The sequence below is a fragment of the Hemitrygon akajei genome, chromosome 3 (genome assembly GCF_048418815.1).
Source record: "Hemitrygon akajei chromosome 3, sHemAka1.3, whole genome shotgun sequence".
Classification (NCBI taxonomy): domain Eukaryota; kingdom Metazoa; phylum Chordata; class Chondrichthyes; order Myliobatiformes; family Dasyatidae; genus Hemitrygon; species Hemitrygon akajei.
This window is the reverse complement of record NC_133126.1, coordinates 44,548,776-44,573,961: the sequence shown is the minus strand read 5'-3', so window position 1 is coordinate 44,573,961 and position 25,186 is coordinate 44,548,776. Positions and strand designations below refer to the sequence as shown.

The 25,186-nt window shown below is 38.2% G+C and overlaps 1 protein-coding gene and 1 long non-coding RNA gene across 4 annotated transcripts in view; one reads left to right on the top strand and one right to left on the bottom strand.

Annotated features, from left to right (window-relative positions):
• LOC140724926 (uncharacterized) overlaps nucleotides 1-25,186 on the top strand; it is a 166,167-nt gene that overhangs the window by 108,609 nt on the left and 32,372 nt on the right. For 2 of the 3 annotated variants that reach the window (XR_012098218.1, XR_012098220.1), the window contains exons 5-6: nucleotides 1,883-2,032; nucleotides 22,224-22,564. The exons of the other annotated variant lie outside the window; for it this stretch is intronic. This is a non-coding gene — a long non-coding RNA (uncharacterized lncRNA). Of the gene's footprint in view, nucleotides 1-1,882; nucleotides 2,033-22,223; nucleotides 22,565-25,186 lie in introns of those variants that run through there. 3 annotated transcript variants of the gene reach the window in all.
• The window catches only part of LOC140724924 (tumor necrosis factor alpha-induced protein 2-like), a 42,993-nt gene continuing 23,316 nt past the window's right edge, over nucleotides 5,510-25,186 (bottom strand). Inside the window, exons 7-13 of the mRNA XM_073039737.1 lie at nucleotides 22,425-22,525; nucleotides 19,816-19,914; nucleotides 18,787-18,913; nucleotides 18,299-18,421; nucleotides 15,060-15,215; nucleotides 10,161-10,282; nucleotides 5,510-8,353 (exon numbers count right to left, since the gene is read on the bottom strand). Coding sequence (XP_072895838.1) covers nucleotides 8,197-8,353; nucleotides 10,161-10,282; nucleotides 15,060-15,215; nucleotides 18,299-18,421; nucleotides 18,787-18,913; nucleotides 19,816-19,914; nucleotides 22,425-22,525 — 885 coding nt within the window. The 3' untranslated portion in view covers nucleotides 5,510-8,196. The remainder of the gene's footprint in view (nucleotides 8,354-10,160; nucleotides 10,283-15,059; nucleotides 15,216-18,298; nucleotides 18,422-18,786; nucleotides 18,914-19,815; nucleotides 19,915-22,424; nucleotides 22,526-25,186) is intronic.

The window sequence follows — 25,186 nt, the reverse complement described above, 5'->3', positions numbered from 1 at the left end:
GGGATGTCTCGGATTGTGTCCACAGCATTTTAGAGAGAGGGAGAGCAGCCAGATGTATTGGTACATATTGGTACCAATGACTTACGAAGGAAAAGGAATGAGGTCCTGGAAAGAGAATTAGGAGAGCTAGGCAGCAAGCTGAGAAGCAGGACCTCCAGGGTAGTAACTTCTGGTTTGCTACCTTTGCCACGCACCAGCGAGGGAAGAAACAGGATAATTTGGCAGATAAATGTGTGGCTGAGAAGCTGGTGTAGGGGGCAGGTTCTTGGATCATTGGGATCTCTTCTGGGGGAGGTATGATCTGTACAAAAGTGACGGGTTGCACCTGAACCTGAGGTGGACCAATATTCTCAAGGGCAGGTTTATCAGAGCAGTTGGGGAGGGTTTAAACTAATTTGGCAGGGGGGTGGGAACCGGAGTGAAGGGACTCAAGATAGGACAGTTGGTGAAAAAGCAAAGATAGCATGCAGTCTGACTGTCAGGAAGGGCACGTCGATGATAGGACAACATTGCAGCCAGTAGGGTGAGTGTCAGTGCATTATGGATGCAGAATCAAAAAGGATAGCAAATACAGCACTCATAGTGTTATAACTCAATGCACAGAGTGTAAGATTGTCAAGTTATGAGCCCATAATATTACAGGAAAGTTACTAGCATGGTTAGAGCATAGGCTGATTGGTAGGAGGCAATGAGTGAAACTAAAGGGATCCTTTTCTGGCTGGTCGCCACTGACTAGTGATGTTCTGTAGGAGTCAGTGTTGGGACACTTCTTTTTATGCTGTTTATCAATGATTTAGATGAAGTAGATGGCTTTGTTGCCAAGTTTGCAGATGATAAGAAGATTGGTGGAGGGGTGGGTGGTGTTAAGGAAATAGGAAGGGTGCAGAAGGACTTAGACAGATTAGGAGAATGGGCAAAGAAGTGCCTATTGAAATACAATGTTGGAAAATGTATGGTTATGCACTTTGGTGGAAATAAATGTGCAGACTATTTTTTAAACTGGAAGAAAATCCAAAAGTCTGAGATGCAAGGGGTTAACTTACAGGTTGAGTTGCTGGTGAGGAAGGCAAATGTAATGTTAGCATTCATTTCAAGAGGTCTAGATACAAGTGCAGGGGTGTGATGCTGAGGCTTTATAAGGCACTGGTGAGGCTCCTTATCCAAGAAAAGATGTGCTGGCATTGGAGAAGGTTCACAAGGATGATTCTGGGAATGAAAGGGTTATCATATGAGGAACATTTGATGGCTCTGATCCTGTACTTGCTGGAATTTAGAAGGATGGTGGGGGGAGCTCATTGAACCTTTTGAATGTTGTAAGGTCTAGACAGAGTAGATATGGAAAGGATGTGTCCCATGTTGGGGGAGTCGAGGACAAGAGGTCACAACCTCAGGATAGAGGGGTGTCCATTTAAAACAGAGATGCAGAGAAATTTGCAGAGGATGGTGAAATTGTGAATTTATTACTACAGGCTGTTGTGGAGGTTAGGTCATTAGGTGTATTTAAGGCAGACATTGATTGGTTTTTGATTGGCCACAGCATCAAAGGTTACAGGGAGAAGGCTGGGGATTAGGGCTGAGGAGGGGAAAAAGAATCAGCCATGATTAAATGGCAGAGAAGACTCCATAGGCCATATGGTCTAATTCTGCTTCTATGTCTTAATAACCTTCAACTTGAAGCTTTTGCTCTGAAAATGCTAATCATTTCAGGTCTGAAATTGGTGTAAGTGAAGCGATAGTCTGAAGTTAGGCTAGTCTGCCAGATATACTGGGTGTTTCCAGCATTTCTGTTTCATTTCATATTTTTTGATTAAAAATTGATACAATTAATACAATAGATTGTTGGAAATTTTGATTGCTATTTTATGTCTTAATATTAATCAAGGACAATAGCACAGCTGCACTCAGGGGAAACATAACGGTGGAGTTGGACACTGAATCCATTTGCTGGAACTCAGGAATAGGAATGTTGCAATCACACTGATGAGAATGTACTGTAGGAACTCTTAACAGCCACCGGGACATTGAGGAACAGGTATGTATTCAGATTAAGGAAATACATAAAATAATAGTGTTGTTGTCTTGGGGGAATTTCAATCACTAATATAAACTGGGACCTACTTAGTGTAAGGGGTTTAGATGAGGCAGAATTTGTTAAGTGGATTCAGCAAGGTTTCTTAAATCAATATATGGATGGTTCAAGAAGAGGATGGGCCGTATTGGACCTGGTGTTGGGTAATGAGCCTGGCCACGTGACTGACCTTTCAGTGGGTGAAATTAGGGAACAGTGACACAACTCCTTAACTTTCGAGATAACTATAGATAAGGACAGTCCTGTGGGAGAGTCTTAAATTGGAGTAGGGCAAGTCATAAGGGCAATTAGGCAGGAACTAAAAGCCTTGATTGGGAACACCTTTTCACAATGTCCATATCCTTCCATTTCCTGCACAGTCATGTGCCTACCTAAGAACCTCTTGCATGCCTCAATCATTTGAGTTCTACCTCCACACAGGCAGTACAAGCACCCACTACTCTCTGTGTAAAAACACTTACCCACACATCCCCTTGAAATTTACTCCCTCTCATTTTAAATGCATGCCCTCTGATATTAGAAATTTCAACCCTGGGGAAAAGATATCGGCTGTCTATCTATGTCTCTCATAATCTTATAAATCTCTATCAGATCTCCTCTCCACCTCTGCCACTCCAGAGAAAACAACCCAAACATGCTCAGCATCTCCTTATTGCACATCTTCTAATCTAGATAGCATCATTATAACCTCATCTGCACCCTCTCTCAAGCTTTGGCACTCTTCCTTTAATGAGTAGCCAGAATTGAATTCAGTACTCCAGAAGTGGCCGAACTAGAGTTTTACAAAGCTGCAGCATAACTTCCTGACTCCTGAACTCAATTCCTCAACTAATAAAGGCAAGCTATGTCAATATCTATGTCAATGTATTAGTTTTTAATTTTTACTTTAATTCTGAAATTGCTCTAAATTCTCCTTCCTTTGTTTGTTCATCCCAATGTGGTGTAAACCTCTCTTCTGTGCTATTCCATTGCTTGTCTACCATTGTTTGCTGTGTCTGTTCACCTTTACACAGCAGCTGAAACACTTTGAACAGACATGCACATCCAAATGATTCCCATAACAATGGATAACTGTTTCCCACCGGACTTGCATTTTGCATATGACTTGGATTTGATTTTAGACTTCCCAGTATAGTTCACTCATTCGCGGAATTGTACATCATATACATCAGAAACTTAACATGGAATGGTACTGCAGAAATGTTCTAAAGTTGCAATGTTGCAGCAATCTTTCAGCACATTGTAGGTTATCAGCTCTGATCTCCAAACCTAGAACTTAAATTCTCTGGTAGTGCCGGGGCAAAATTATTTGGTCATTTCTCTCTTGTTTTCTTAAATGGACGCTAGGAACGCAAGTAAGTTTGATTTCAACATATAGATATTTAGCTTTATTTTGTATGTAACTTCACTGTCTATTTTATCATTGTTATTTGCCCAAGCAAATATTTCTATCCTTTCAATATACATATGGAAAAATTTCCACATCTTGCTTTAAGCTCCAAGAATGAATAGCTCTTCCTGCTGGTATGACACCATTGTCTCTTGGAGTGTTGTAAATAACTATATTTCTACAAACTTGCAAAATTAGTTCAATTATTTATCTTTGCATGGCATTGTTATTCACTAAAGATAAAGATTAGCTTTATTTATCAAATATATATTGAAACATCCAGTGAAAAGCGTCACTTGCATCAATGACCAACACTGTCTGAGGAGGTGCTCGAGCAGCTGAAAGTGTCGCCATGCTTCTGGTGCCAACATAGCATGCCTACAATTTACTTAGCATTTTTCACCAGACATCTATTTGGAATGCGGGAGAATATCGGAACACCTCTGGGAAACCCAGGCAATCATGCAGTGAACATACAAACTCTGTACAGATAATGGCGGGAATTGAACCCAGATCACTGGCATCATAAATTGTCACGTTAGTCCCTGTGCTACCGTGCTGCCCCTACTCACTGCAAAGCGGCATGAAAATCTTTCAGTGCCACCAGATGGGCATAGTGGGGTCACTTTGCATTCTACTGCATAGTGTAAGTGTAGCACACTTACGGATTTGTAAAGAGAACAAAAGATATTGGTCCCTTGCTGTACAAAGAAAGATCACATTGCAACCTGACATGAATAATACTCTAGGTGTCAGATGCATTAAGGAGCCCACCTTGTCAAATTTAAAACCATGGTTGTGAACCATCTGTTTTGGCTTGAAGTAGTTTCAATACAAAGATTAGCTTGAGCTTGCATTCTTCTTACTGTGCAAATATATATATCTTTCTGAGTGAACTGAGAAAAACTGATACAGAAAGGTATCATGTAATATTTCTTAATCACAAACCTACAAATTCAAATTAAATGCATAATAAACATTTGCAGAGAGCAGCAAAATTGCAACATTTTACAGATTTTGGTTCATTGTGCATTTTATCAGTTTAGCAAGGAACTGATGAGGTATTGTTGACATTTTATCTGACCAGGTGTATCTGTATTAACTTCACTTATATTTTGATGAAGTTATGCTACTCAAATAATGCCCAGCAAACATTTTACTACAATGTATAATTTCCTAGAAATTGAAAAAATTAATAGATTTTGATATTAAAGATACAGAGTAAGTACTGTGTGTAAATCAAAGTTATCCAGTCAGACACTATGGATGTAGTGAGTGCCTTGTTGGACTAGTTGCATCACAGACTAGCAAGGAGGCACCAATGCCCTTGAACAGAAAATCCTACAAAAAGTAGTGGATATGGCCGTGTCTATCACAGATAAAGCTCTCCCCACCATTGAGTACATCTACATAAAACATTCTCGCAGGAAAGCAGCATCCATCATCAGGGACCTCTACTACCCAGGTCCTGCTCACTTCTCACTGCTGCCATCAGGAAGAAGGTACAGGTGCCTTAGGACCAACACTTTCAGGTTCAGGAACAGTTATTACCCCTCAGCCATCAGACTCTTGAACCAAAGGGGATAACTTCACTCAACTTCACTTGTCCCATTAGTGAAATGTTCCCAGAACCTATGGACTCACTTTCAAGGACTCTTCACCTCATATTCTCAATACTTATTGCTTATTTATTATTATTATTTCTTTCTTTTTGGATTAACACAGTTTGTGTCTTTTACACACTGGTTGGATACACAAGTTGGTGCGGTCTTTCATTGATTCTATTACAGTTATTATTCTGTTATGGATTTATTGAGTATACCTGCAAGAAAATGAATCTCGAGGTTGTATTTGGTGACATACATGTGCTTTGATAATAAATTTACTTTGAACTTTGAAGTAGATGATAACATTGGGAAGCCCAAGGAACAAGTAAGTAATATAGCATTTGTGATTTTGAGTAGTGAAGCATGAGAATACATCCCGTGATTTGGAGTTAACCCTTATTACATCATTACTTCCAATAAATATTGTGTTTTTTTAAAAAAAGTTTTATTTTTGTAATATTCTTGAAGATTAAATGAAGACAATTTGCTTAAGGCACAAACTATTATGAATATAGAGTACATATATGACTGTGTTTCAGTGCCTGTGTCATTTTTCATACATTATAAAATGATGCAAAGATTTTCATTTAGTACATACTAAACATAAATATTTTAAAGAAATTACTGTATGAGGAACTTGAACAGTGTTTAAGCTGAATATGAAGAAAATTCTTCAGACTTACATGAAACTCAGCATCAGATAGTTCACATTTGTTGACTTCATATTGAAATATAATTCTTGTGCAGTTAATTATAGGAGCTAACAACAATGTTTAAAATACAGTGCATAGATAAGACTGATAGTGAAATATGCATATCCGTAGCGTGCTCATTTTATATTCCTCTGCCTATTATTTTAGTACAATCATTCAGCTCATGCTACAATATTGGACAATGGAATGTCCTCTGTAAGTGCCAGAAGTTACTTAAGCACTAAAAAGCACATTGGTTCAGAATGAAATAACGAGTGTACATTTTGTTCCTTAAAAAAAATCTTTTCTCCGTAATACTGTAGTCACAGATCAGTTCACTCAAGAAGCAGCACAACACTGAAAATTTATAAAAATACTGTAATTACTGGAAATCTGAAATAAAAGCAGTATCAATTCTGACAAAGTGTCTAGTCCTGAAACACTTACTTAATTTCTTTGCATAAATGCTGCTTGATCTGCTGAGTGTTTGTAGCTATTGTTCTTTGTGCACTTGATAACGATGTTTGTCACGGTATATGACACACTGTGAAATTTGCCATAAAACACAATATGAAGGCCTCTAACTCTATAATCCAAATTATGAAAATATATCCGTACCTAAACAAATTTTTATTCAATTGAGTTAAACTGATCGTCTGAGAAGTAAACTTCATCAGAAGCAGCTTTTAAAATATGGAAATTCCTGCTCCAAAATGTTCCAATATGTTAATGAAAGTAAGTATGTTTTGGAAAAGAAAAAGGAAACTATTATTTAAGAGCTTTAATTTGAAGTAGGATTGCCCAAGACTTTTTTTTAAAACAGCAGGACAGTAAATGCCAATAAATTAGTATTTTTACTGACAGATAATTACCGTAGATGTTTTTCTGCCCTACAGTATGTGGAGTAAGTGCTTAAAAATAGCATAGGTTACAGAATTCCTTGTTATTAGCATTGTGAATTCTATAATAAACTGACAATACGCATCAGCACCATCTAGAATTTGATACTGTTCTTTGTTGCAAAGTGCATTGTATAAATGGAGGAATGCCGGTCTTCAGGTTTTAGAAATGAATGGGATAAAAGTTTTCTCTGTGAGAGTTCCACCTATCTGGAGCACTTACCTTTTTCCCACACAACAAGAAATGATCCCACTTCAAAGAGAATCAACTGTTGCTGCATAGTCTAATCTACAGTTAATCATTCTCTCGTTCAGTAGGGTCACAATAACAATGGCATCTTTCAAATGAAGCATATTTTAAAAATCTCCTTGAATACGTATTGTTTAAATCTTTTCAAAGGTAGTCCAAGTGGACTTTTGATAAGATCAGACCAAATATGAATCATTAAACTGGTTTATTATAGAGCAGTTGACCATAGAGCTCCTGATGTTATCATAAATAATCATCATATTCAGCTTTTCTAGAGGAAATAGCAATTTCCTATACTTTCATTAGACAAGCTTAATGATGCTTTTAAAATCATCTTCTGAACAACAGCAAGCAGTTGAATCTTGGAACTTTGCCTTTTGGTCCAACATGGAACCACATGTTCTGTAATGCCTAAACTAAATTGTTTTCTTGCTTTCTGTTTCTTATGAATGGCCATTCCCTGAAATATTACCCCTGCTTCTTTTCCACAGATGCTTCCTGACGATCCACTGTTTTTAACATTTTCTGTTATTACTGTAGCACCTGCCTTCTTTTAAGCCTGCTTGCCTTCCAGTTTTCAGTCAAAGTGACTACTCCTCCTGCAAATCAGGAACAAAATCTGGCAATATAACTTGTCACTCCTTGCCTACTCTCTAAGTTTAAATGAATTGGGTTGTCACAGCAGCAATTAAATGTGAATTGTCTACTGCTCACCACCTGAAACCTGACCTCTAATTCTGGCAAAGGGTCTCGGCCCGAAACATCGACTCTACTCTTTTCCTAGATGCTGCCTGGCCTGCTGAGTTCCTCCAGCATTTTGTGTGTGTTGCTCGGATTTCCAGCATCTGCAGATTTTCTATTGTCTCTAATTCCAAGCCCTGTTCTCTAATGGATGTATTCATTCTAGAATCAAATTCAGATAAATCATAAATTTTATCATGCATTTTCCTAAGGTTAATCAGTGACAACTTGAACTTACAGTGTACATTTAGACATCCCAGGGAGATGATGGGTTATCGTAGAAAATGCAAGTCCTTTCTTTTTCCGTAGACATTCAGCCATAAGATTGCTTGTTTAAGGAAAGATTTCACAGTGATGTAATCTAGGTGGACAAATACTGTCTGAATGTGCCACATCAGAAGTGTGACAAGCTGACAACGTGCACTTGAAAAGGCATTCTCTTGCAATTGAATCCTTTATCATGACAAGACTAAAAAAATATCTGCAGTTTGAAAACCACTGTAATGGTTCCCAGTGATGTCTTGACTTTCAAAGATCCTTTAGAACTGTCGAACTGGTGAAGAGTTTCAAGTCCACAGAAGAGTCTGTATTATTCATAGGGGTGTTAAGAATGTTCAGAATCTCCCTTTCATTTGATTTTTTCATGTTCCCTTTAAGGTATAAGATGGCTCCAATGTGATGTTTTCTGTCCAGAATGGAACATTTGATCAGAGTGAAATATTGTACATAATTTTACTGTAATAACCATCACAATTGCAGCATATGGAGTATAAGTGAAAAACAAAATCAAATTGTGTTGGTCAATAATGATAGTTAAACAACAATGAAATCTTTAAGAAAAAGATAAACAATGCTCCTCATTGGGATTTGGGGTTTTTAATTTTGTAAAATGTTTTGAAAAACTAATAAAAAAAATTTTTTAAAAAAGAAGAAAAAGATAAACAAATGCTGGATATTTGAAATAAAAACAGAAAATGCTTATCAGGTCAGGCAATGTTTGTGTTCAAAGAAATGTTCAGACTTAGTGAACTTCCATCGGCCGTTTTCAACTTTTTCACTTTGCCTGTTATAACAACATTTTCTGCTGTTCAATTAAGAAATGTTTAATTTGTCATGCTTGTTTTGTGCAATGACATGAATCAGAATTTCCATCATTGTAATTTGATTTCTTTGTTGTTTTTGACCTTGATATGTGGTAAGTCTGACATCACATTTCAATGGAGTCACAATATTTCTTTAGAACATCATAGAGTGCTGTATCTGAAGTAGAAATTTTAGATGACTCAAATTTAACAGTTTTAGCTGCTTTCATGTGGATGAATATAACTGTTCAATCTCTTGAAAAATGCCTTCAACTGTACAATTCAGTTGTGATGCGTATTGTAAAAGTAAAGATTCTTTCGGCATGCAAACTGTATGTATATGTAATTTGGGCTGATATTGTGGTGCTGAATAAAGGGAGTACTGTCATAATGTGGTGTCTTCACAATGTATTAGGTTGGGTGTGTGAAGACCCCATGTGATTATGTGAAGATCAGAGCAGTCACATGATGTCATCTCATTTTTAAGAAATAATAAATTGTCTTTTATCTCATTTTCCATCAGTGGGATCTACCAGTTAAACTGCTAATCTTGAAAGTAATTCATTGGCTATTAAGCATTTTGAATGTTCTTAGGATATAAAATGAGTTATACATAAATACAACTTTTTTTTTTAAAAGGATACTCAGAGTAGAGCTCACAGCCGCACAAAGGACACAGAAATAAAATCTTTTGACCCCCTGGTCTATTCTGATCAGTAAGCACCATTTTATTCTCCCCAACTGTTTATCACCCCCCACCCCCCACCCCTCACCTACGCACTAGGTACAACTTACTGATCACTGCGAGGACATGAGAACTCTACACTGACTATAAAGGCTGTCAGGATTGAACCTGGGTTACTGCATCTGAGAGGCAGAATTTCTGCTTGCTGCATTACACTGCCACCCATTCATCCATGTAATAGTACCTTCAATAAGACATTGACAGACCTTCCTCAACTCCTCTTCTGCTCCAGATCCTGTGATCCTTTAATCCCCCTCGTGTCCAATAACTTATATTCAAGGATTACAATTCTAAAAATTCATAATTTTGAGTGAAGAAATTTGTCTTATACGGCTAATTCCTTAGCCTGATAAAATGTATCTTAGTCCTAGGCCATCCAGTCAAGGAAACAGATTCTCAGTATCTAACTTGCCAAACAAAAAATATTTCATCCTTTGCTCTCCTTGGCATCGGAGACTATGTTCTCAAACCACATCACAGGAATTGGTCTTTTGCATATAATTAATTTAATAAACAATGAACACTTTCTTTTATTAAATAATAATCCCCCAAAATATTTTATTTAGGATGAGCTTATTGGGACCATCTATTCACTCTTCAAGAAACAACTTCAGTTGAAATGACATTTTCAAGTTTTGTGATTGTAATTTTGCGATTGGACTTACTGAACGTCTGGGAAGTCTCGGGAAAGTGCAGCAACTTCCATTGTAATAGCTTCAACGTCTTTAAGCCTGATGATTTCAGCTATTTTAAGGAGTGCAGACTCTAGATGCGTAGTTTCAGATGTCTAGTTAAATTAAAAGCAATCTGTTAGATATAATAACTTAATATTTATTGCAGATCTAACATATAGAGAGGCTTTGAGGAAAGAGAAGCAGAATAAAGGGTGTAAAGGTAGTAAGGTAGAAGGGCTAAAGTGCGTGTACTTCAATACAAGAAGCATCAGGAACAAAGGTGATGAACTGAGAGCTTGGATACATACATGTAATTTTGACGTAGTGGCCATTACAGAGACTTGGCTGGCACTAGGGCAGGAATGGATTCTCAATATTCCTGGATTTCAGTGCTTTAAAAGGGATAGAGTGGGGGGGGGGGAGAAAGGGGAGGAGGGGTGGCATTACTGGTCAGAGATACTATTACAGCTACAGAAAGGGTGGGTAATGTAGCAGGATCCACTTTTGAGTCAGTATGGGTGGAAGTCAGGAACAGGAAGGGAGCAGTTACTCTACTGGGGGTATTCTATAGGCCCCCTGGTAGCAGCAGAGATACCAAGGAGCAGATTGGGAGGCAGATTTTGGAAAGGTGCAAAAATAACAAGGTTGTTATCATGGGTGACTTTAACTTCCCTAATATTGATTGGCACCTGATTACCAGTAGTTCCAATGGTTTAGATGGGGCAGAGTTTGTTAAGTGCATCCAGGACAGATTCCTATCACAGTATATTGACAGGCCGACTGGGGGAATGCCATACCAGATCTAGTATTAGGTAACGAACCGGGTCAGGTCATAGATCTCTCAGTGGGTGAGCATCTGGGGGACAGTGACCACCGCTCCCTGGCCTTTAACATTATCATGGAAAAGGACAGAATCAGAGAGGACAGGAAAATTTTTAATTGGGGAAGGGCAAACTATGAGGCTATAAGGCTAGAACTTGCGGGTGTGAATTGGGATGATGTTTTTGCAGGGAAATGTACTATGGACATGTGGTCAATGTTTAGGGATCTCTTGCAGGATGTTAGGGATAAATTTAACCCGGTGAGGAAGATAAAGAATGGTAAGGTGAAGGAACCATGGGTGACAAGTGAGGTGGAGAATCTAGTCAGATGGAAGGCAGCAGCATACGTGAGGTTTAGGAAGCAAGGATCAGATGAGTCTAATGAGGAATATAGGGTAGCAAGAAAGGAGCTTAAGAGGGGGCTGAGGAGAGCAAGAAGGGGACATGAGAAGGCCTTGGCAAGTAGGGTAAAGGAAAACCCCAAGGCATTCTTTAATTATGTGAAGAACAAAAGGTTGGTAGGAGTGAAAATGGGACCGATTATAGATAAAGGTGGGAAGATGTACCTGGAGGCTGTGGAAGTGAGTGAGGTCCTCAATGAATACTTCTCTTTGGTATTCACCAATGAGAGGGAACTTGATGACGGTGAGGACAATATGAGTGAGGTTGATGTTCTGGAGCATGTTATTACTAAGGGAGAAGAGGTGTTGGAGTTGTTAAAATACATTAGGATGGATAAGTCCCCAGGCTGCTCCACGAAGCGAGGGAAAAGATTGCTGAGCCTCTGGCTAGGATCTTTATGTCCTCATTGTCCATGGGAATGGTACTGGAGGATTGGAGGGAGGTGAATGTTGTCCCCTTGTTCAAAAAAGGTAGTAGGGATAGTCTGAGTAATTATAGACCAGTGAGCCTTATGTCTGTGGTGGGAAAGCTGTTGGAAAAGATTCTTAGAGACAGAATTTATGGGCATTTAGAGAATCATGGTCTGATCAGGAACAGTCAGCATGGCTTTGTGAAGGGCAGATCGTGTCTAACAAGCCTGATAGAGTTCTTTGAGGAGGTGACCAGGCATATAGAGGAGGGTAGTGCAGTGGATGTGATCCACATGGATTTTAGTAAGGCATTTGACAAGGTTCCACAGAGTAGGCTTATTCAGAAAGTCAGAAGGCATGGGATCCAGGGAACTTTGGCCAGGTGGATTCAGAATTGGCTTGCCTGCAGAAAGCAGAGGGTTGTGGTGGGTTGGAGGGTTGTAACTAGTGGTGTCACACAAGGATAGGTTCTGGGACCTCTACTTTTTGTGATTTTTATTAATGACCTGAATGTGGGGGTGGAAGGGTGGGTTGGCAAGTTGGCAGATGACACAAAGGTTGGTGGTGTTGTAGATAGTGTAGAAGATTGTCTAAGATTGCAGAGGGACATTGATAGGATGCAGAAATGGGCTGAGAAGTGGCAGATGGAGTTCAACCCAGAGAAGTGTGAGGTGGTACACTTTGGAAGGACAAATTCCAAGGCAGAGTACAATGTAAATGGCAAGATACTTGGTAGTGTGGAGGAGCAGAGGGATCTGGGGGTACATGTCCACAGATCCCTGAAAGTTGCCTCACAGGTAGATAGGGTAGTTAAGAAAGCTTATAGAGTGTTAGCTTTCATAAGTGGAGGGATAGAGTTTAAGAGTCATGGGGTAATGATGCAGCTCTATAAAACTCTGGTTAGGCCACACCTGGAGTACTGTGTCCAGTTCTGGTCGCCTCACTATAGGAAGGATGTGGAAGCATTGGAAAGGATACAGAGGAGATTTACCAGGATGCTGCCTGGTTTAGAGAGTGTGCATTATGATCAGAGATTAAGGGAGCTATGACTTTACTCTCTGGAGAAAAGGAGGATGAGAGGAGACATGATAGAGGTATACAAGATATTAAGAGGAATAGATAGAGTGGACAGCCAGTGCCTCTTCCCCAGGGCACCACTGCTCAGTACAAGAGGACATGGCTTTAAGGTAAGGGGAGGGAAGTTCAAGGGGGATATTAGAGGAAGGTTTTTCACTCAGAGAGTGGTTGGTGCGTGGAATGCACTGCCTGAGTCAGTGGTGGAGGCAGATACACTAGTGAAATTTAAGAGACTACTAGACAGGTATATGGAGGAATTTAAGGTGGAGGGTTATATGGGAGGCAGGGTTTAAGGGTCGGCACAACATTGTGGGCCAAAGGGCCTGTACTGTGCTGTATTGTTCTATGTTCAACAAAGTAATCATTGTAGTCTGGTAAATATATTAAATTTAACAGTAAGTTTAAATAAGTATTGATTATCATCTGATCACTGATATGAAATCACCATGGAAGTTTGTCACTTAATTCATTGCTTGATTTCTGTTGTTTCTGATATCCTGTATCACATGTTTGCAATACAATAGAAAAGTAAATTGAAATTGGCTGTGAATATGAGGTGCAGCAGGAAATTAAACATTGCAAAACAAGATTGCACACAGCTTGACAGAATGTTCCCTAGAGTAGTACAGGTGGAAATTAGGAGAAAATGTACAGGCCTTTCATTATTAATGGACAGTGAAATAAGCTAGTCTCAGCAAAGGAGCAAGATTTGAAAATTGCAAGTGTGAGGAAATCAAGATTTGCCTTTACTCTCTTCCTGTATTTACAAATTTTGACAATTATATGGTCTCTGGGTAACCTGTGAGGGTCCTGGAATCAATCTTTGTAGAACCACCTCAAAGGAAACCACATCTATTTTATCCCTCTCATAGAACATGGTCTCTTAGTCACAGACTATTAAAATTATGGTGTCACAGGCATACAGGTGAATTCTTGGAATTCTGTTTATTGAGTTAGAGAAGAATCTTGAAAATCTAGTGGATGAATGTATTGTCAAGATGGCAGAGTCAAAGCCAGTGATGACTCCTTTAAAGAGCTGAGCATAGCCAAGAAAAACTATACAAACTATAACATTTTCTTACTGTAGTAAGATAATTTATAACTTCATAATCAAGATCACTCAAAAATGCATCAAAGTGTTACAAGTTGAGCATGTACTGTGGAAAAGCAAGAATTAAAAATCAGAGATCCATTTTTTGATTGTTATGATTTATCAGAGGAGTTAGTCCAGTATGATGGTCCTCATTTGCATTCATTTCTGAAAGTTGAAACTTTTTGCTAAACCATTAACTAGGTTACACTTCTGTTGAGCTTAGTTCAGAAAAATGTTAAGGGAAAATTAGAAGAGAGAAACAGGAAAAGAATCCTTATTTGAAGCATTCAGAGAACCAATCCAAACAATGCAATAGAATTTGACACTCTGTGAACACTATCAAGCAGATTTGACTTTCAAACATGGGATAGTGGAATGACGGTTGAAGTGTCTGGCATGGAGATATCATGTGGGGAAAGGTAATAGAAATAGAAATATATTGAAGAAATTTGCGATTGCTAGTGTATTCTAGTAATTGATTCAGAGGAAAACTGGGAAGAAATAATGCAAAGACAAGAAATAGCAACAGTGCAAATGGTATTCAGAGAGGACCAGAGAGATTATATCATATATAGGGGCTCCCTGAGTTATGAATGGACCTGCCTTTAAATTCAACTTCATACAAATTCTTCCAAAATTTTAATGCATTTCCCCAGCATTTCCATGGTAATTATTAATGACTAAATATCATTCATATTCCATTAGTAAAATTATGGGTAGTGTTAGGATGATTATCAAGGAGAGAGAGGCCCATTGTTAGGTCGACCATGGATGTTGTGTCCCAGCTGTCTACAATACGCAAGCCAGTATGCGAGCAAGGGCAGTACGATATTTAGAGCAATCTGCTGCCCATGCAGTAGGCTCCTCCAACTCCTCCATACAGTTGATGAATCCAAAGAAGTGGCAGAGTCTGATACAGTTTGGCACCAGCGGCATCTCAGGAGATGCCCGTCAGAGCTGAACTCAACATTGTACTGCCTTAGCTGGATTTGGCTGTCAGAGGGTATTTGATACACATGCCACTATCATACCAAAATACAGAAACTACCTGGATAAAAAGAGTTTATATAAATAAAAGGAGACTTACATAAAAGGAGAAGAGTTTCTGTAACTGCTCGGCTTCATTCTTTATTTGGTTTGCTACTTTCTTCTGCTCATTTACTGTTTTGCAATTTAGCTTTTTCTTCATAATTCTTATAATGTATTCTATAATGAGCTGCTTATGGATTTCCCTCAATATATCCTATTGAAAGGCACAAACACAAATCAAAATCACCATAAATTGTGGACACCAGTCGAAGATAAAAGCAGTTACATTTAAGACAGAGTTTTGAATTTGTTGTTTTGTACTATTACAGTATCTCCCTTCTAAAGGCTGCTTTGAATACCATGAGTACTCATACATTTCACAGACTTTTTAGTACTAATGTCTGTACTTTAGTAATTACTTTGAGAATACAAATAACAATCAATTCTGTCCTCACACAACACACACATACATAGATGGATCCAGCAGTTTGAGCATCACAGTTCCTGAGGAGCCATTGGATTGTGCTGAGGGGGAGAAGTAAGAAGTAGATGGAGGCAGCCAACAAGACACAGTTCTCGAGGAGATATTGGATTATGCATAATTAGGTACTTGGTGAAAAAAAGAAGTTAGGTTTAAGCAGAATGGCGATTGTGGGAGTGGGCATTATTTGAGTGGGCCAGTGTTAGAGTGGGGAGTTGAGGCTTTGGCACACTGAAGTTTCAGTGAGAAGAGGCGTAAGCCGTAGGAAATTAGGACGACTAAATGAAGGCATGAGGTTGCTTTAGCAGAAAAGGTGAAGGAGAATCCTCAGAGTTTCTACAGATATATTAAGCCAAAAAGACAGCAAGGTACAAAATTGGTCCTCTGGAAGATCGGAATGGTCATCTATAAGGGGATCTGAAAGAGATGGGAGGAGATGTTAGATGGATTTTTTGCATCTATATATTTACTCAGGAGACGGACACAGAGTCTAAAGATGTGAGGCAAAACAGCAGCGAGGTCATGGACCCTATACAGATTAGAGAGGAGGAGGTGTTTGCTAGGATGGATAGATCCCCAGGGTCTGACAAGGTGTTCAAGATGGATCCTGTGGGAGGCTAGTGCAGAAATTACAGGGGCTCCAGCAGAGAGATATAAAATATCTTTAGCCACGGTTGAGGTGCCAGAGGGTTGGAAGATAGCTAATGTTGTTCAGTTATTTATGAAAGGCTCTACAAATAAGCCACAAAATTTTAGGCTGGTGAGCCTGCCATCAGTAGTGGGGAAGTTTTTGGAAGGTATTCTAAGGGATCAGATATATAAACATTTGGATAGATATGGACTTATTGGGGATAGTCAACATGGTTTTGTGCATAGTAGATTGTGTGTAACTAATCTTATAGAGGGTTTTGAGACAATTACCTTGAAAGCTAATTAAGGTAATTTAGTGGAAGCTGTCTCCAAGGCATTTGACAAGGTCCCACATGGGAGGTTGGTCAAGAAGGTTCAGTCACTTGTCATTCAAGATGAGGTAGTAAATTCAATTAGACACTGGTTTTGTGGGAGAAGCCAGAGAATGGATATGGATGGTTGCCTCTCTGACTGGAGGCCTGTGACTGTTGGCGTGCCACAGGGATTGGTGCTGGGTCTGTTGTTGTTTTTCATCTATGTCAACGATTTGGATGCTAATATGTAAACTGGATCAGCATAAAATTTGTGGATGACACCAAGATTGGGGATGTCATGGACAGTGAGGAATACTATCAAACTTTGTAGTGGGATCTGGATCGAATCAAAAAATGGGTTGAAAAATGGCAGATGGATTTTAATACAGAGAAGTGTCAGGTGTTGAACTTTGGGTGGACCAACCAGGGTAGGTCTTACACAATGAGCAATAGGGCACTGAGGAGTACATTGAACAGAGGGATCTGGGAATACAGGTCTATAATTTGTTGAAAGTAGCATCACTGGCAGGTGGGCTTGCAAAGAAAGCTTTTGACACATTGGTCTTCATAAATTACTGTATCATGTACAGGAGATAGGATGTTATGTTGAAATTTTATAAGACATTGATGGAGCCTAATTTGGAGTCTTGTGTCCAGTTTTAGTCACCTACCTACAGGAAAAATGTAAATAACTTTGAAAGAGTGCAGAGAAAATTTACAAGGATGTTGTTAAGATGTGAGCACCTGAATTATAGGGAAAGGTTGAATAGGTTAGGACTTTTTTCAGTGGAACATAGAAGATTGAGGTGAGATTTGATAGTGATATACAAAATTATGAAAGGCATAGATAGGGTAAATGCAAACAGGCTTTCTCCACTGAGGGTGGGTGAGACTAGAACTAGAGGTCATGGGTTAAGGGTGAAAGATGAAATGTTTAAGGAGAATATAAGGGGGAACTTCTTCACTTAGAGGGTGGTGAGAGTGTGGAACAAGTTGCCAGCACAAGGGGTGGATGTGAGTTTGATTTTAATATTTAAGTGAAATATGGATAGGTACATGGATGGTAGGGGTATGGAGGGCTATGGCCTGGGTGCAGGTCGATGGGACTAGACAGATTACAAACAAGAGAAAAACTGCAGATGCTGACACACACAAAATGCTGGAGGAGCTCAGCAGGCTTGCGGCATCTATGAAAAAGAGTACAATCGACATTTCGGGCTGAGACCCTTCGGTGCCCTGCCTGAAATGTCGACTGTGGACTAGGCGGATTAATGGTTTGGCATGCACTAGATGGGCCAGAAGTCCTGTTTCTGTGACGTAGTGTACTATAACTCTGACTGTATGTGTCATTGGTCAGGAATCATTATAGGAAATCAAAATGGCTGTTGATCCTTCCCTGGGCAAAGATCAACACAAGAAAATAGGAGCAGGATAGGCCTCCAGGCTCCTCAATTCTGCCCCATCATTCAACATGATCGTGGCTGATCTATGCTGGTCTCAACTCCTATGCGTGTTTCCCATAACCCTTAATTCCTTGATCTTTCAAATAGTTATCTATCTCTCTTAAATATATGATCACACTTGGGGGGGGGGGGCAGAAATTCACTACCATCTGAGAGAAGAGAAGAAATTTGCTATGTTAGGTGAAGCTAGTCACGTTAGAGTGAAACTATTCTGGGACTACTTGAGGTTCTTTGCCAAATCAGTTCAGCTATTTATATATTGACCTTTTAGTAGCCCTGCAGCATTCTGTTACAGACAGATCATAGAAAGCTGAAGCACATCTTGTTTGTCATCTTTACTGTAGATTTGATAAACATGATCATCACAATATTTCAAGTCATATTACTGGTTCTGCTTATTGTTACACACCTGATACAAGGGTGCTTTCAATTTCTCTAGTTTTGTAAGATGTTCCTCCAATATTCCAAGCATTTTGATCATGTGTTCTGAAGACTCAAGCCATTTTCCTGTCACCAGCTTTTTACAATAAGGCTACAGAATAAAATAAAGGAGTAAGTAAGCTTGGGATGAATCAAATTACTTAAGTGCAAATTTCAACTTCTAACAAAATGGAACCCTGAAAAAAGTCAATTAATCTTTTAATATAATTTTTACTGAATCAAACAGTTTTTAAACTTATGAAAACAATAAATATTAAGTAGTTCTTTCAACAAAATCACAATTACAACTGCTGACTATTACATCAATTGACCACAGTGAAGTGTTTGTACATTATATACTAAACAATATGAAAAATCATATTTAACTCTTCTAAGCTTGGTAAGAAGCTTGACACTGATAAAGTTCTTAAAAGTCTTTTTTTATGTATATATCTGTTTGATTCGTACTCATCTTACCTTTAATTTACAAAACAAAGTCTTTAACAAAATGTCTTTTGTCTTTTTTTCCATTTCATTCAAAAGTGATCGAACTTTCTCCGTCAATTCTGTATTTGTGATTTTCTCACTTGTGTCAATGTAATTCCTAAAAATATAATTAAAAAGAGCAGTAGTTTTCTTATGTATAAACAAAACTGTGCTTTGACTGATTTGCAAAGGTAATCTTATTGAATATCATTTTGATTTTGGGTAATAATGGAAAGAGGATTGCCAGATTATTGATCCATTGTATATCTCTGCTGATTTTAATTTCCACTGTAGCATTATTTTCATATGAAAGTATATCTTCAACTTCCAACAGCTGCTGGTATAGAAATTTATTTTGATATAACTTTGAATTCAAAAGCTCAAAATTGAATGGATGCAAGATGTTGACACCTGTCATCTCACAGGCAGCTTCTACAAATTCAGGGGTGAAATCTGGGTCCGGAAGGGTCTCAGCTCGAAATGTCGGCTTTTTATTCCTTTCCATGGATGATGCCTGACCTGCCGAGTTTATCCAGCAATTTGTGTGAGTCTGCTTCCATGGCAAGATAGCATTTTAACATCAGAGATATTTCAGTGTCCTTCGGATGTTAGGTGTAGTCCTGTAATCTGAGGATTCTCACTCCACTTCACTGCAATTATAAATTCAATGCGGACTGATATCTACCTTATTCTATCCCCTCTCTGAATTCACAATGTAAATGTAACACTTTATTCTGATTTGTTATTGTTTTACATTGTACTACCTCAATGCACCATTGTAATGAATTGATCTGTATGGATGGTATGCAAGACAAGCACATCAGTACACATCACAGCAATAAACCAATTTACCAATTTCAGTTTTAATTAACCAGTTTATGTCAGCACCACTTCTTGAGATAATCACAGAAGTAGTTGTATTTGACTAGGATTTTCTTAGCCTACAGGTCAATCAATGAGCAGAAGTTTTACACTTACTCATTTAATTTACACATGATGTTAACTGCTTAACAAATTTACCTGATAACTTCACAGCAGTTGGTGATTAAAATAATAATGGAAATGAAGTTTGTTTGGTTCGTATTGGATTTCTCAAAGTTCTCTGCAGATTGCTGGAAGCTGTAAAACATTAACATTTCATTTCTTATTTTGTGCATGACATAAAATTATCACCAAAATATAAACACATTTATATCCCCTCACAGGTTCAAAGACATTTTGGGGTTTAATCCTAACTATTCAAGATCAACTTATTGGACTTCTCTTTTTTATCATATTCATTAAGTATTGAAATTTAAAGGGTAATTGAATTGAGATGTTAAAATATTTAAAGGATTTAACAGGGGGGAGATAACAATAAATTTCCTTTGATTGGAGTATCAAGAACAAGTGAACATAATTTTAAAATTAGAGCATAAATTAGAACCATATAACCATATAACATATATTGTTATATGGTTATAATTTATACTCTAATTATGCTCTAATAAATTAAACAATCTTGAAATTATTGAAAACTTTAAAGCACATTTTTTTAAAAGGTGGTGAAAATTTAAATTCATGTAGAAAATTGCAACTTTCTGAGGACTGCTAAGTTATTCTATTCAGGACTTTTTAAACATGAAAATATGTGCAATGTTTTCGAGTTTGGACCTCAAGCAGTGTGAACAAAGATATGCCTACTGAATATAAACCACATTAAAAATGTACATGGATGTGTATAACATCTACCCAAATCTACTTTCACATTTGTCAGATCTCCATTTACAATCCTTCTCACTCTCCACTGCACCCTTCTACAACTTTCCCTTGGAACCCTTACCTAACAAGCCTCACATTCTTGATCTGCAAAACAAACCGAAACCATGTTCATTGTCATTTTGACAAAGGACTTCAAATTCAAAAACTGTCTGGTCAAAGACATGCAGCTCAGCTGCAAGATACACTTTGTTTGTACATAGGTACGCAGGGATTAGCATATCATACACTCCTCCGCATGTTTGCTAACATCATGGCTGATCTTTTATTCTCAGTGCTACTTTACTGATCTAACATTCTATCCCTTGATTTTGTTAATAATTGAAAAATTACATTCATTTCAGTCCTGTGTATACTCTGTAATTGAGCATCAGCAGGCATCTTCAGGAAACAATTCAGAGATTTGTCATTCTATGTAAAAGAATCTCTTAGAATTGTGGTGGATTAGATAGCTAAACCCACATTTTGAAACTACAACTCTTGTTTCCAGTTACACCAACAGATGAAACATCATCCTTACATCTAGTCTGTCAATTCCTTAAGAGTTTTGTAATTTTCAGTGAGATCACCACTTATTCTTCTAAATTAAAACAGATAAAGCGTAATCTGTTTTATCACCCAATTACAAACCCACCATTTCAGTAATCAGTTAATGACTCAGGTGTCAATTTTTTTACACTGTTAAGTGTTCCTGATTTTTTTAAGGACTTTCTTCTTCATTTGTCATGTCTTAGATAAGTGGAGATTCATTTTATAATTATATTTTAATCAAATTTTATTACTAATCCTTTAAATTTAATGACAAGATCTCCAGTAGATGGGATGAGGTTCTTGCAGTCTAGTTTAAAATTAATTTTTGGTTGATTACAACTTTGTACAGATCTTTTTCATAGATATATATGTTTGTTTCTAGTTTATTACAATCTCTGGGCATTTCCATAGTTGCCATTTAATATAATGGAAAGTCCTGAATAGGAGAATGTCGTGACTTGGCAGTCCTCGGGATGTTGCAATTTTCCATGTAAAGTTAAAGATTATCTTTGCCAGTGCATATTTCGCTAAACAACACATGTTTCCTTTTATATGAAGCTGGGAAATGAGTTCTTATTTAAGTAGTGTCTGACTCAGAACCCAAAGCTGGATTTTTTATGGGACTAAGTACTGTTTTGAAAAACCAAGTATGTATCTTGTAAAATGCTTTCACTTTATTTCATCAGAAACTTGAAGAAAACAATGAAAAGCATGACTTGAGTTGTTCAGTCAAACATATTTTTAAGCTGGTTCATGAACTTAGAGGTCCCTATAGCCTGGATTAGTCTATGTTCCACATTTGCAAAGAGTATAGGAGACTGTATTTCTGACTGTGTACTCCTCAGGTCCTCATTGTAGGTTATCTTATATAGAATGGGGAAAGCAGGTTGGAGATCTCCTGGACAGTTAATAAGTCCAAGTAAGATGTGGCCATCTTGGTTCTTCCTCTGACTGCTGCTCTCTTCCATGGTTTTATCTGTATCTAGGTGATTCTGGAGAAGGAGCCCACTGATCTCTGTAAGACCCTCTGTGATCACCGGGTGTCAAAAATGCTGCATTGTGCATAAAGAATGTAATATTCTTATTTAAGATGGTAAGTTTGAGTGTTAACTTTTCAATATTTTTTTTTCCTCAAACAGGGAGGAAATGAAATAGTATCAAGGATGATAACTTCTTATGCCCAGCTGAAAACTATGCATCTCACTTTCAAGTGAGATCCACACGTCTGTTCAGAAATCAGGAAAAATAAAATGCATCTTTTATTATATAATTTTGTACTGGTTTGAAGTCATGATTTTAAAAGGAGACAAACGTTTCTATATATTACAGATCTGTTGTACCTTCCCAGGAAGGAATGTGCTTCCTCCAGTATGATGTCGACTGTTTTGTCAACCATCTCGTTAGTAAGAGTTCCAGTTTCCTGGATTGCCCCTACAATTATCTGAGGGATAAAGGATAAAAACCTATTTAGTTATTAGAGGGTAAAGATCAGCAGTTGACCAATGTACAAAAATGATCACAACAGCATGAAAACATAATAGTAATTTCTTGTTTTAAACAGTATGTCCGTACAGACTGGCACTAAGTAAATAGCGAAGAAATAAAGTGATTTATGCAGAACGCTAAATTGAAAGTAATGTCTACCAGTTCTGCATTTTTTCCAGTGATTGTAAGATTTTTTGTAATTGAACTGTTACTGCAGATTTTCAGAGTGAGTGGACTAAAATTCTTTGTTTTCATACTTGGAGGAAGGTTGGATACAGTAAAAATCAATGTTATTGTTATATTTTCATTACTATTATTTTCAGTTCAACTTAGATTCTGATAAGCTTAATGTTATGATTTAAATTTAAGGCTTCAACACAGAACTTTTGGCCGACAAAGTTCATGCAAAACTTTTTTCCTATCTACACTGATCCATTTGTTCATACTAGGCTCATCTACATTTTGCCTATTTCAGTGCCTTTCTAAATATCTCTTAACGATAGTGATTTGTATTTAATTCCACCACCTCCTCTCGCAACGAGTTCCTGATACTGTGTAAAAAAGATCCCTTTGAGTCTACTTTAAAACTACTTCCTCATACCTTAAAGCAACAAACTCTTATTTTGATGCTGCTATCAGAATCAGAATCAGTTTTAAACTCATCAGCATTGTTAACATTACGGTAGCAGTACCATAAAATACATGATAAATAAATATAGAGAAAAAAGCAGTAAGTATATATGTGTCTATTAAATAATTAAGTAAAAATAAGTCATGAAATAAAACAGAAATAAAAAAGTAGAGAGGTAGTGTTCATTAGGACTACCTATACTATCTACTTCTCTTATATAACTTTATATACATATATCAGTTCACCTCTCAGCCTCTTGCACTCCAGAGAAACCAAACCCAGCCTATTCAGATTTCTGGATCATTAGGACCTCTTCTGGGGCAGGTGGGACCAATATCCTTGCAGGCAGGTTAGCTCGAGCTGTTGGGTGTGGTGAACTACATATACCTGTCTGGACTGCTCCTGTGGCTCCTCCCACAGACCCCTGCTGACTGCTCCTGTGGCTCCTCCCACAGACCCCTGTATAAAGGCGATTGAGGCCTGAGTCCGGCCTCATTCTCCAGGATGTAGTGTTGTTCATTCTTCCAGTCAATAAAAGCCGTTATCTCGCTTCTTACGTCTCAGAGTGAGTTATTGATGGTGCATCATTGGGAGTGGTTTAAACTAATATGGCAGGGAGATGGGAACCAGTATGATAGAGCTGAGGACGAGCCAGCAACTTGCAAGTAAATGGTGTAATATGTACAGAAGGGCAAGCCAATTATTGGGTACAACTGCAGACAGAGCAAAGAGTAAAGTTGTACCACAGAGGCAAAATTCATAAGGGTGAGGAATGCAGGGCTGAAGGAGCTGTACTTAATTGCATGTAGCATTCGGAATAAAGTGGACAAACTGGTGGCACAAATAGAGATTGGTCGGTATGACATTGTGGACATCACTGAGATTTGGCTGAAAGAAGGACGTAGTTGGAAGCTGAACATCAAAGGATATACTTTATATCGAAAGGACAGGCAGGAAGGCAGAGGTGGCATCATTCACTGCTTTGGTTATTCTGCTGGACGGTCAAATTGTTGTGCTGGGTGGATTAGCAAAATGGCAAATGAAAATCATTTTGATGAACCAACTTACAAACAAACGCCTGGAGATTCTTAATCTGCTGCTGTTTTGTGGAACATTAATTCGGGTAGTGAAATGTTATAAAGTGTTTGTTGAAAAATGACATAGATTGCTAATGATTGCCAATTATATGAACATAAGACAAAGGAGCAGAGTTAGGCCATTTGGTCAATTGAGTTTGCTCCAACTTTCAATCCTGGAATTCTGGCTGATCTCATTTTCCCTCCTTAACTCAATTCCCTGGCCTTTTCCCTGTAACCTTTGATGTTGTGTCCAATCAAGAATCTGTCACTCTCGTCCTTAAATACACCCAATGATCTGGCCTTCACAGCTGTCTGTGGTAATAATTCCACAAACTCACCACCCTCTGGCTAAAAAAATGTCTCTGCATCTCTATTTTAAATGGTTGACCCTCTACCCTGAGGCTGTGCCCTCTTGTCCTAGACTCCCACGCCATGGGAAACATCAATTCTGTGAAGGCCTTTTAACATTCGAAAGGTTTCAATGAGATCCCCCTTATCCTTCTAAATTCCAGTCAGTACTGACTCAGAACCCAAACCGTTTAGTTCCTGGAATCATCCTTGTGAACTGCCTCTGGACCCTCTCCAATGCCAGCACATCTCTAAAATGAGGTGCCCAAAACTGTACACATTTCTCTAGGTGAGGCCTTGCCAGTGCCTTATAAAGCCTCAGCATCACATCCTTGCTCTTGTAATCAAGACCTCTTGAAATGAATGCTAACATTGCATTTGCCTTCCTCACCACCAACTCAACCTGCAAGTTAACCTTTAGGGTGTTCTGCACAAGGGCTCCCAAGTCCTTCACATCTGCGATTTTTGGAATTTTTCTGTTTAGAAAATAGTCTGCACATTCCTTTCCACTACCAAAGTGCACAGCCATGCATTTTCTAACATTGGATTTCATTTGCCA